We start from the raw sequence: 12,917 nt of genomic DNA on the forward strand, positions 1-12,917 counted from the left end.
GATGTTTGATGATACTTTAGTTTGGAAAATAGGTCTCTTCTGTGCCTTCAAGTTTCTGAGCCCATGCTTCAGGCAGCCTGAGCCTGGCTTCTGACAGCAGCAGGCTTGGACAGAAGCACAGTCCCTTGGGCAAAGTCGTGCCAACAACAGAGGCGAGGTCGCTGCAAGTGCATCCCTATTTGCATGGTTGCAGCCTCCTGCAGCCTGTGAACTAAGCAGGCTTCGTTCCGTTTCCCTATAGTTTTAAACAGCCAGCTGTGAGATAGATTTACTCCTTTCCCAAGCGCAATAATCAACTCCTCTAGGACGCTCTTTTGGACCGGGCAAAGAGAAGAACTAACCTAGTCATTCAGCTCCCATCAAAGCCAAGGGCCTTCCTCTGGGAAAACAGCCCGAAGGGGCTCTCTTTCGAGGTCAGGCAATCCATCAAAGGCAAAAGGGCTTCCAACAATCCCGGCAGCAGGCAGGCCTAGGTTCGTGCGAGGGACACAGTCCCCCGCAGAGCCGGGCGAAGCCGGAGCGCGACACCAGCTGCTTGAGCGCCGCAGACGCAAACCACGGCGAAGAAAAACTTACAGCTGAGGTCGGAGCAGAAAGAGGAGCAGAGACGGAGGAACGAGGCAGGGGAAGAGCTACGGCCTCTCGCCAGGTACGGACTTGTTGTAAGGAAACGCGCGCGCTCCAGGGGCAGGACAGCCCGCTGCTGCTGGCGGCGGCGGCTCTCCACACGGGTAGGGCGGGGCGGGGCGGGGCGCCGTGGCCGCCTGTAACGGCCGGGCCGCCCCCCCCCCCCCCCTTCCTGCCCGCCCGCTGTTTGGCGGGAGGAGCTGGGGCGGTGCCTGGTGGCCGGGGGCTCTGGTGGCCGGGCCCGCTGCTGCTTTCGCTCCGCCTTTGGAAACGCCCAGCAGGAGCCGAGAGCTGCCGCGACACCGGCACCGGGCGTGGTAGGCGAGGGCGGGTCAGCCGGCGCCGCCGGGCCGCCGCTAAGGCGCAGGAGACGCTTCCGCCTCTCTCCCGGTAGTAATCCCGCTCCCCGGCGGCGGGAGGCGGAGGATGGACCGCGAGCGCCGAGACAGCGCCCGCCGCCGCGGGGGCGGCGACGACGAGGAGGGGGAGCGGGAGCGGGAGCGTGGCCGCGACGCGGCCCGCCGGGCCGTTGCCCAGGCGCAGCTGGCGCAGTGAGTAACGCAGCGAGCCGCTCGCCAACCTGCCACCCCCCCACCCCCCCAAACTGCTCTTAGTACTCCCTCGCAGCGCCGGGGGGCGGCCTCGCGGGTTCGGGGCGCACCGCCCCGACGAGCCGTTGTTTCCGCCCGGATTACGGGGTGACGTAATTGGCCGCATGCCGGAGAGAGCAGGTCTCGGCCGGGGCCTGCGAGGGCTGGGTCGGGGGCAGCCTGCTCCGGGGGGGAGCCGGAAAACCGAACCGCGACCTCCCCGTGGGAGACGGGAGGGGACGGTGCCCGCCTGCAGGAGTTACTGCCGCCTTAAGACTGGTTTTGATCCTCTCCTCTCTGCGATGAGGCTTGAAACCGCTAACCTCTGCTCCCACCCCGGCCCCTCAGGAAGGCTCTGCTGCAGCGTCGGAGAAGCCTCGTGCTTTCAGTGGCTGCGTCTGGGCTAGCGCCTTAAACACGAGGATCTGTGTTCTGGCCTTGAGAGCGAGTGGCTTGTGTCTGTAAGGCAAAACTCTTTCCTCTTCCCGCTGCCCATCCCAGCATCGTTCGCGCAGCCAGCTAGCGTGGGCTGACGGCCCTTTTCATGTCCTACCTGGTGCCTTGGCACTGTTTGGGAGAGTGCTAGCTGGCAAAGGCCAAAGTGGTGCAGGGAGCGGGCTAACAACTAAATAGGCTAATCAAGTGCGACATAGAGTTCAAGTTCATTTGCTGGTCTTGTTTGCTTTTGCTAGTATAGACTTAGCCAGCAGAATCCTAAGTACTTCTCCTTTGTGCTAGAGTTGAACTTTGGCCAGAGGATGTGGGACTACCTTTAAAAACCAGGATGCTATTTTGGACCGCTACCCACAGTCTACCCACCTCCTCTTCAAAGTACCCATTTGTTGGTGCTAGGGTACCTTTAGACATGCAGAATCCTTGCCCTTTCACTACTTTACGGGGTCCCTAGCCCATTTCTTCAACTCCTTTCTCTGTTTCAGAATAAAGGAGCACAAGCATCAGGCAGAACTAGCCAAGCTAGAAGACAAAAGAGAAGGAGAAGAAATTCAGAGATTGACCCGGTTGTACCAACTGGAAATTCAGAGAGGAAAGGAGAAGGAACAGGTGGAAAAACTTGAACGTCGGAGGCTGCATCATGTAAGTAACAGGAAAGCAGGGAGTTCAATGCTGGTTTTGCTTTTGGCTGCCGTGTCTTTTTAATATGTCTTCCCTTTAGGATCAGTGACGTCTGGGAGACGTACTTACCACAGCTACTGTTTCCCCTTAATGAGTGCTTGAACAGGGAGGCCAAAGTGAAGGGCCTCTGAATGAAGTGAAGGAATGTGAAAGAATAAGAGGAGAAAATTTCCAGTGATACCCTGCTCAATTTTCCTCTTCCCTGTATATCTTCTGGCTGTAATTATATACATTTTACTCCATTTGCCTTCAGCCTTCTATCTGTGATAAAAGCAATATATACTCATACCTGCCTTGTTAGGTGATTCCAAAACACTTGTGGCTTATACTTTTGTGGTTCTACAGAGTCTAATTTTTTGTGTCCTTTGGAGCCCTCGGGCTACAACAACATGGCTGCAAGTGTATATTAATTTTATGCTTACAGTAGTTTGTGGCAATTTCATCATGAGAACTCTCATCCAGGCTTGTCTTCTGCACCTCCTCATCCACTGGTACAACCAAAGAACTGATTATAACAGACAAGGCCTGAGGTCTCTGCTAGATTTTTATTTTGCATTTCGGATTTCCAAAATCTCATCCTGTATAAAAGTAAAAGTATCTTTATGTTTAAACAGGAGCATGTTGCTGAACAGAAAATAATTAAAGCTGAAGAGGAACAAAAGGAAGAGGACGAAGATGATCAGATTAGAGCTTACATTAAAGGAAAAGAAATGATGGCTGATCTAAGAAGAGAAAAAGATGCAGAGACTTGTAGGTGAGTCCAGTGCTTGAGTTTTAAATCTCAGATGCAAATGTTATAACTAAGTGCTGTGACAAATGTGTTGCTCAGAATTCTTACATCAGCAAAATCAAAACTCTGTGATACAACTGAGTCTTTCTGTAATTAAAACTTTGGAAAAAAAGGTAAAGTTCAGAAGAAATGCCTATACGGAATTTTTTCTCAGCTTCAGTAGTACTTGGTGCTTTGCAGGGAGGCAATCTCTCTACTCTTCAGGCTGCCTAAATCTGCAGAAATGTAAATTTCTTCATCAGTGTTTGTCTGGCCTTTGATTCCCTAAGACAGCAAGAAAAAGTACATACCTGATTTTATAACTAGGCACCTATATTAATTTCCTTACCTTAGTAAGGAAATGTGATGGACTTATTTAACATATGGTATTGCTGAGCCAATCCAACAGCTCCTTTCTCTACCTATTTCTGGCCAAGTATTCTGAACACTTTCTTCCTGATGGCAAGATGCTAGGTGGACTCCTACCTGAGTGATCCAGCTCATTATTGCAACAGAGGGCTGGCTGGACAAAAGATAGTGAGCACTCATTTGCCACGTTAGCAACCAAATTAGATAACCTCCCCCACCCGCACCCCCCCCCCCCCGCCCAACAAAACAAAACAAAACTGTTCTCCAGCAAGAGGAACAAAAGGAGGTCAAGGAATTGGATGCATAGGTGGGCCTGTGTGGCAAGAGAAAAGTGAAAATAGGACTGTTGGGTTTGGTAGTAGCAATGCCAGAGGTAGGTGGATATCCTGGTATGTTATAATAGCTCATGTTCTCCTGCAGACTAATGCAGGAACATCAGGACAAAGCTGTTAAACAACTAACCACGCAGATGGAGGAGGCGTTTGAGATGGAAAGCGATCGTATTGCTAAAGGAGCTGCAGATATAGAAGAAGAATACCAAAAGAAAAACAAAGAAACTGAAGCAAAAACTAGGGCTAACATTGAATCTGTTTCTGAATACAGAGCCTCTGTGGTAAGAAACCTAGCCTGTTCTTATTCCTTCTTCTGTTGTATACTTGTTCTTCTGAATATCTTTTTGAGAAACACTATGTTATTTCAGCATATAAATCTTTAGTGAGATACGCATGCAAGTTCTCACTAAGCAGCCACCTCTCATATTTACCATATATAGGTTTAGGATTAATTGCTTCAGCAATGTACAAGTAGTACATGTGATGATACTCTCTCCAGAGATTAGAGGCGGAAGGCTCTATAATCATTGGTAATCCGTGTGAACGTTTTTGCATACTTAGCACTGCCTATTCCAAACAGGGAGCCTGGCCCAGATCACAGGTGGTGGGTCTGGTGTCATCCATCAGCATGCTTCATCAGGTCATCTGCCATCTTTCCTGGGGGTCCTCTGTCCCTCTTCCGCCGCATGTTGGGCACATATCTGGCAGCTCTGCTGAAAACCCTGGGCTTGGACACTGGCCAGCCACACTGACCGTGCTCATCACCGCTCTGAAGCGGGGGTGCTTTTGCTGAAAGACATGACTTCCAACTTGGCTGGCTAGCTACTTGGTTAACTTTGTGAATTTTGTAAAATACAGATGAAGATGAAAGCGGAAAGGGAGAAGGAGGAAAAAGCAGAGGGTAAGAAAGACCTTCACGAGTTAATGGAAGCAGATCGCGTCTACCTGGAAAAGGAAAAAGCCAAGAAACAAAGACGTCGTGATGAAAATATGGAAGTCCAGAAAATTCAGGTCCAGCAAATGGTAAATAGAAGTGCTGTGCTGTGTCGTGTCAGCCCCCGTAGAAAGAAATACGCATCTAAAGCAACGGGACGAGATCCTGGCCGAGAGAAAGAGAGAGGGGGGAGCTTTTTGTTGTTGCTTTTTGCTCGTCTGTTTGTTTGACCTGCGTGCACCTCAGATGCTGAGATGGTGGGGGACCAGCCTCCTCTCAGAGCAGTGGAACAGAAGTCTCTTGGAGACCGTGTCGGTCGCGGAGGATTACCTGAAAGGGCTGACAGGGGAGAGATCAGTACTTTCCACGCGTGACTTCAAGAGACTGCACTCTGGGATTCACATCCCCTTTGTGCACTTGAGCTTCCTTTGTGCTCGTGACCCCACTACTGAAATGTGTTGGGGGTTGCACTAGATGATCTCCGGCGGTCCCTTCCAACCTCTGGCGTTCTGTGATTCTGTGATCCCTGTTGGGGAGCCGCTAATCCAAAGCCTTTCCTCTTGAGCAGTGGTGTGCAGGTCCAGGCTGGCTTGCAATGACAAACCACACCCTGTCCTGTGTCAGTGTGAATTACTGCTGCCCTCTTGTATCCCCTTCCCCAGAGAGGAGCAGCAGCAGCTAACACTGAGGTCCACTAAAGTATTCAATTAATTTTGAAAAGAAGAAAGGTTTTGCCAAGTATAAACTGATTAACGTCACCCCAGAGCTCCTGTAAGCTTATCCTCTCTCTTGTTTTAATGGATAGCTATGCTGTGAAAGAAATATCAACCTTAGCTATTCCCTTTTCTTCACCAGGCTGAAAAGCAGGCAAGAAAACAGCGGGAGAAACAAGCAGACTTGGACTATGATGCTCAGAAAGAAGCTGCCTTATTGTAAGGAACAAGAATTTGAAAGATAAGGACAGTAAGTAACTGAGTCTTTGACAAGAGCTGCCTGTAACTTTTTTTCTCCTGCCCAAATATCCAAGGAAGGATCAGGATGTGGATGTGGGCTTCCTGTCTGAGTTTTATTCCTCCTTTACCTCTCTAATTCAGTGTAGAAAATTGCCAAGCATCAGATACCTTGTTGTAGCTGTACTACTGCTTGAAAAACAAAATGAGGAAATAACACTGAGACTATTCAAAAAAGAAAGCCAGAAATAGTTTGCATGTGTCTTATAACAAAAAAAGAATACCCCACCAAAAAACCTCCACCTTTTTAATATTATGGGAAGAGTCAATATGAAGAGACCTATGTTGAATATATCTTGTAAAAGTAACTTGAAGCCCACTTGAGAAAGATGCCAGGGAATTGACTATATGTTTCATGAAATACAAGCTGGTTATTTGTGAAAAGTTAGTTTAGGCTCAACAGACAACTGCATGAACAGGGGGTATTCACACAAATACAAAAATTAGAGCGCGGAAGAAAAGATGGGCAATGTAACAGTGTTCATGTTCTTCCTGCCGAATGGCTGGAGCACATTCCCCTGTTTAAGTTTCATCTGAGACGGTCTCGTTTGTGCATTGAGACACCAATTTGCAATGTGAACCGAAGCACAGTAAGTGAGAATGAGGGAATTGTTTCAAAATATTCCAGTTTGGATCCAAAGTGAATTTAACACCACTGCATTATCAGCTAAAAGCCATGGAGATCTCTGTAATTATTGTGGAGTAATTGACTTGTTTGGAAATGTGTGGGTTTTTTTTGTTCACTAATGAAAAATTTATTTGGAGACAATTCTTTAAGTTATTTAATTGCCATTCCTCTACTTTAAAAAAAAAAAAAAAGTATTTGCCTTCTCTCTGGGCCAGTACTCCTTTTGCTACTTTAAGCTTTCTTTCAGCAAGCAGAAAGAATGGAAACTTTTAGTAAAGGCTTTTGATAGCAGAAGCTGGAGCTTTGTGAAGAAGCATTGACTAAGGCAAGAGTCATGCTGAAATAATGGATAATGCTTGATAATGCTCCAGATGCATCCCCTAGTGCATTTTTACACATGTTCACTCTCATGCAATTGGTGAGTTAAATGGATTTCAGTCTACTTCCACAGCAGCAAGAAGCAAGGTGGTGTGCAGTTTCTTTTTCTACTCAGCTTCAAAACCAGCCTATTTTCTAGATTACATATGCCTGCATTTGGATTCTACAGCCAGCTTCCATGGGGTTATACCCTTTTAAACTTCAACATCTACAAAAATATCAAACCTGTGCCAGAAACAGTTCTTCCTTACAGTATACCTAGAGTGAAGTAGGAATCCTGTGTAATTTGTAAACACACTGGCTAAATTCAGCAGTCAGTGGAATAAAGAAGTGACCCGTAGTGTTTCATGCTGTTTTAAAAGTTTAGGCTACTGAATCCAAAGATGCACGTGCTTTGTGTGTTTGCTTTAAGTGACTAACCCTAGCTAGTGATCCCTAATAAAACTAGATAAGGAGAAAACAAACAGTTTTTTAGAACATGAAGAAATACTAGAGGTTCTGGAACTTCCAGTGACCAGGTATTTCAGTAACATTTCATTGTTCTTTACAGTTGTTCTACACGAAAGGCAAGAATGGAAAACTTCATGCAAGAATAAGAATACAGAAGACTAGAATCAGTTTTATGTTTATCATATATTGATGAAGGAAGAATAAGACAACAGAAGAGACCAAGAGGGCAGCTCTTAGTACAAGCAGAAGCAGGTGAAAGCTATTGAACAGGCTCAGAAATGAAGTTGAGAAAGCTGGGCTTGTTCAGTCTGGCAAAGAGGAGGCTAAGGGGTGATCTAATAACAGCCTACAGCTACTTTAAGGATAGTTACAAACACAGTAGAGTCACCCTCTTCTCAGCACTGTTAGGTGATACAGCAAGGACAACAAACTGACTTGAGAGAGTCAGGCTGAATATCAGGAAAACCTGTTTCACCGGGGAAGTGGTGCAGCAGCAACAACATGCCCTAGAAGAAGTGGACTGTAGTTACAGAGCAGACCAGAGACGGATCAAAGATTTGAGGCTTCCAACACCTAGAAAATATAAGTCTGACAACTAGTGACATGGTGAAGAAGGGAAAAATTAGACATTGGTAAAGCTTAATGCCCTATTACTGTTGTAGGATGGGTCTTTGCACCGATTTCAGTTGCAACCCATCAGTGTGTACTATTCATTGTAGTCATTATTAATCATACAGATCATACAGTAAGACTTAAGCTCTGCTTCTTTCTTCTTCAGAAATACAACTGACATGACCAGAAGCATCATCTGTCACCTTACAACCTGTAGGAGCTTGCAATACCTCAGGGCTTAATAGCTGAAGCCAACTCTGGAATGCATAAGGTGCAATGTTCACTAGAACATGCCTGTGCTCCATTTCAGCTCAGGAAGCAAAGGCTGTTAACTATAGCCATAGCTTGCAACTGCTTTGCAATAAGCACTTGCACCTCTAATTACTCTAGCTTTATTATGGAACAAAGCAGTAAACTCACTTTCTAGGAAGCCAGGAGGTGACAACCAAAGGTAAACTGAAAACATGTATGCTGTCATCTGTACTATAGTCCTTAATATTCAGTATCTCTGGGTCTGAATGCTTGATTAAAACTTGATCTGGCTTCAAAATACATTACTAAGCAAATAAAATTGAATAAGCTCGTTAAAAACAGCTGTCCACAACAGTAAGATCATGAATGCTAATTGTGCTGCTTATTCTTGACAGTTTTTCTTCCTTTTTTTTTTTTTTTTTTTTTTAAACTTCTGCAATGGAGAATGCTATGGAAGACAGTACTACAACCTCGAGAAAGTTGCAACACGGGCTTTAGGAGCTAGCCGTTTATAGTGTGCAGCAAGCCTGTACCTACCTAGCACTCAAACTTTCTAGGCCAAGTGGTAGGAGAGTTTGCAAGAAAGGAGCAGTGCCTTGGCACTTTCCTGCTTTCTCCCCCACATCCTGCTGCAGTCCAGCCAAGCTAGGATGCTGGTCTAGGTGACCTTGGTCAAAACTTGCCCTTGTATTCAGTTCCAAATTGACTGTAAACTGTCCTACCATTACTTTTGTCATCAAGTAGGGAACAATTCTGTAAGTAGCTGGTGAAAACTATTTTGGCTTTGGGCAAAAACAGCAGGCTGTTGTATTTGTGTGTGCAAGTACAAGATCAAAGTTGGAAACTAATAAAATAAGTTTTAAAAGTGTCCTTTAGCACTGTTTAACAGCTTCATTAGAGCTGCATTTCTATATACACTGCACTGAATGAAGAGCTCCTGTCACTTGTCTGTCAATCTGTACCTAGTGTAGAAAGCTGTAATTCCTTCTACAATTCAACCCTGCCATCCAATGTAGCATGGAAATAAAAATCTGACTTTATCCATGACTTCAATAAAAATTTATAAATCTTGGTTTAATTAGAGGTGATGCCCTGACATCAAATCATCACATTTTAGAAATCTGTACAAGCTTGTTACTAGCACTTTAAGAGGCTGAAGATTTGAATCAGCAGCACATTTGCACTTGCACCATATGAGCTAGCAGAAGTGAACATTACTCTTAATTACATACAGAAAATGCTAAGTAATACTGCAGGAAGCACACATAGCAGACGTATGGAATACACTAACAAATATGAAAAAAACATTTATTTCTGAAAAGTATTTTAATACATAAATTGCACATTTCATATTAAGAACTTAAACTCTCCCAGTTGAGAACTACAGGTTACAAACTGTCCAGAAGACTGAGATTTTTCCAAATGCTTCACTAAATTCTACTTTCTTAATACAAACAGCACTACTTTTATAATTAACCACAATTTTCTTAGCTATTGAAGGAAACCAGTTATCAGCTAGTTCCTCTTACAACTGATCAATAAATTAATGAGGCCTAAATTTTTTCTAATCCTTCCAACCACTCATTTACAGTACCAAAAATAAGAGTTAACAGTTATGGCTAAATCAACACACTGAGTATTTCCCATATACATTTATAGGGCTATGTACAGGGTATGTAGAAATGGTTAACTGCCTGCCAAAATAGCAAGTTTCCTTATAAACGTGCTCTGCTTGTTGCAAAATTTCAATTCAAAGACAGTGATGCTATTGCATTAGTTCACAGTTTATTTAGCTTGTGTTCAGTGTGTTAGCGTTAGTGCTTTAAGGAGTAAAAACACTTAAAACCAATGAGCTACAGTCAAGCATAGTTAGCAGTTTAAGATCTGCCTTCTGAACTTGCCGACGTTAACAGTCTTGCTAGTTTCATATGAGCAATGACATTATGATAAAGAATACTGCAGGGTAGCTCTTTCAACCAAACCTCGCTTTACCTCTATGTAGTTTCACTATCCAAACTCAGCACTTAATTATATTTTGTCACAGCTATTCCTTCTATGAAATTTCATACTAAGATCAGAAAACTTTTTTGGTGTCATAGCTTTTTAAAAAAATATGTGTAGTACTTTATGCTTTTATTATGGAACACAAGTTTTGTTAGTACACTGTTCTTAATGATGTGACTTGTTCAAGGGTAAGAAATAGGAATTACACTAAAAGTACATATGCAACAAAATGAAAAGCTTGAGTTTCCTTGCCAGGAAATTGCAGAATTGTACTGAATTAAAATTCTGCAGAATGCAGAGCTGCAGACTTTGTGATATGCATTTTCTTGAGTAATTTAGTGGAATACTGCATTATGAAAATTACTCTTTTCAGCAAAAGAGCGAGTGTATGTAACCGCTTTAAGCTTGTATCCCAGTGACTCTAGAAACACGAAGATTAACTTTTGGCACTAGTATCCCTCTGGGTGAGTTGACAGTAAGCATTAATTCATGGCTGATGAAGAAAAATAACTAGTGTCTTTTTAAATAAAGCCATTCTTCAAGTATTAGACAGAGAGAAAACAGGGATGAGTCTGTGATAAAGCATAGCATGTTTATGCTGGGGTTTTCTAAAGTAAGGAAAGTCTCAGAAAGCAGGAATACACATTTTTGCCAATCAGACAAGCAACAAGCACTACTTTGCCCCAGAAAGTGTGTCCAAAAATACTGTATTCCCTTCAATAAATCATCAATAAATTAGCAAACTCCAGAACAGAAGCCTAATGGACTGCTTCCTTTAGTTTATATTAAGCTAAAATCTTTGCCAGAGTGGTACTATTACAAATTATACATTGTTCAGGGGATAACTGCAAATTTTTGAAGGCATCTGACAAAGATCGCCCCAAAAGAAGTCTATGGTGTCAGATTTCAATAGCAAGTGAGAAATTTCAGGATTTTGACAACTGGAGAGAACAAAGGGGTAAAGTTTAGCCATAGCCTCCCCCCCACCCCCTTCTCAAATGAAACATTGTATGGCTGTGTCAGCCAATGAATTAGCAGATAGCAACACATCTTTTACAGGCAATAGTTTTTGCACAACCTTATATATATATATGTGTATGTGTGTGTGTGTGTGTATATATGCACATATATATGTATATATAATATATATATATATGCACCTGCCCTCACAGAGAATCTGTGTTTCTCAGGTGATGGCAGTACCCAGAAAATTCAACATCAAACACGGTCTTTTTCTGCTACAGTTTGCAAAAGCTACTACCAATATTAAATTCTTCAGCATTCTACATGCGTATAGGCTGCATGGTGCAAGTAGTGTTAATTGCTACTGTGAATATAATGACAAAGAAAGCATGGCTAACCTTTGGAAATTATTTTATGTATGAACATGCACTTAAAGGTATTCTTAAAAAGTACCTGTGCAGTAGTCCCTGCCCTCATTTATCTCGAGTCTTCAGGTTCACAGAACTCTAGTGTACAGCCATGGGTACTGACAGAAAAAGCTGTCCATTCAATGTACAACTGCTTTCCCCAGTCACACGGAAAGGCTGAGTGTTGTTTTCATCACCCCGGTACACTTAAGTACTGCTTTCAAACGCACTTACAGTTCAACTCTCTACACCAAGGCCAATAGCCTCTGCGACAGCTGCCGAGGATGGTGCTCAGGTGCGCTCTGCCCACAACCCAAGGTGGTCCGCGCGAGGCCAGCGCTGGGACAGCTCAGCTGCGCAGCGAGGGAGGGAGGGAGGGAAGAAGCTGCCCCAAACCTAGCAAGAGCGACTGTCACCGCCTCGCGCAGCGGCAAGAGGATGCTGGTGCTCAGGGACATCTTGCCATTTGAGGGACTGAGCTTCAAGTCCTGCTGAATTCCCATTGGCATTCTCAATTTCCAATTTGTTAACACAAAAAGAGAATCTGGCACATCCTCCCTCTTAAAAGATTACAGCTGCTGTGTTTCAATTTAAACAAAGAAAAGTGATCAGCACTAAAGCCATTTCCCCATCAAATACAGAACAGGCAAGCATACACTCATCAGATTAGTGCGACTGAAGGGACCAACTTCTTACAAAATACATGAAATACAACAAAAGATTGAGTTTTGTGCCATTTAATCAAATGAATTTTAAACTGCTATGAAAGAAGTAGAGCTCATTTAATGTGTACAAATAATTTTTTTCACTGTAACAAGGAAGACAATCCATAGGGAAGGTATAAAAAAAATGCATCTTTTGAATTCAAGTCTTTCCCACAGCTGTATGCCAACTACAATTGGATACAATCTCCATTTTGAGATTGTTAATAAATACGCTCAAGTCTTTGATCGAAACCTTTTTAAATTCTGTAAGTTATTTCCTATGGATTGTCTTATTGCTGAACGCTTGCATTTTCTCCCCTCTGAATTCTACTGCAGGAGTCAAGATAATTATTACTTTGTTGAGGTTTTTCTGTGCTTATACAAATTTCAGTGGTGTTAGCAAGAATATTCCCAGTCATGCAAACACACTTAAGCAATGAACACAGTTCGGGTTTTTTGTGGCTGCTCTATTAAAAAAAATGAAAGAATAATGCAAATGGGCAGTTTTTAAAGGAGACTCCGAAGCACTAAATTATACACGCACTAAAGGAAGCCTTTGTCCAAGCAGTCATACAATTCTTTCTGCCTAACCTCTTAAGCTTTTTCTTATTACAGACTCCCAAAATACGACTAGACCTTCTCCAAAGTCATACTGAGTTCAGAGTGGCTTCACGCAGAATAGATCCACTAGAGTTCTTTCATCTACTCCTCTAACTCCTCTTAAGTAACAGCTGTGTCACCCATCCATGGGGGC

At 43.7% G+C, this 12,917-nt stretch overlaps 1 protein-coding gene across 1 annotated transcript; it reads left to right on the forward strand.

The window, feature by feature from the left end:
* Positions 1-839: 839 nt before the first annotated feature.
* Positions 840-8,953, forward strand: LOC104138571 (cilia- and flagella- associated protein 210-like). The gene is made up of 7 exons (XM_068948664.1): positions 840-1,178; positions 2,156-2,312; positions 2,966-3,105; positions 3,910-4,102; positions 4,680-4,844; positions 5,611-5,718; positions 7,322-8,953. Exons 1-6 carry the CDS (start codon positions 1,054-1,056, stop codon positions 5,689-5,691), a joined length of 861 nt encoding a protein of 286 aa, XP_068804765.1. The 5' UTR covers positions 840-1,053; the 3' UTR covers positions 5,692-5,718; positions 7,322-8,953.
* Positions 8,954-12,917: the final 3,964 nt, after the last annotated feature.

This window comes from Struthio camelus, chromosome 6 (assembly GCF_040807025.1).
Source record: "Struthio camelus isolate bStrCam1 chromosome 6, bStrCam1.hap1, whole genome shotgun sequence".
In the NCBI taxonomy this organism is placed as follows: Eukaryota; Metazoa; Chordata; class Aves; order Struthioniformes; family Struthionidae; genus Struthio; species Struthio camelus.

What these genes read in the sequence shown, in the direction of transcription:
- LOC104138571 (XM_068948664.1), top strand. Translation starts at nt 1,054, where the DNA reads ATGGACCGCGAGCGCCGAGACAGCGCCCGCCGCCGCGGGGGCGGCGAC. An exon ending in AACGTCGGAGGCTGCATCAT is followed by an intron (nt 2,313 to 2,965) that starts GTAAGTAACAGG and finishes ATGTTTAAACAG; the next exon opens with GAGCATGTTGCTGAACAGAA. An exon ending in AAATTCAGGTCCAGCAAATG is followed by an intron (nt 4,845 to 5,610) that starts GTAAATAGAAGT and finishes TTTCTTCACCAG; the next exon opens with GCTGAAAAGCAGGCAAGAAA.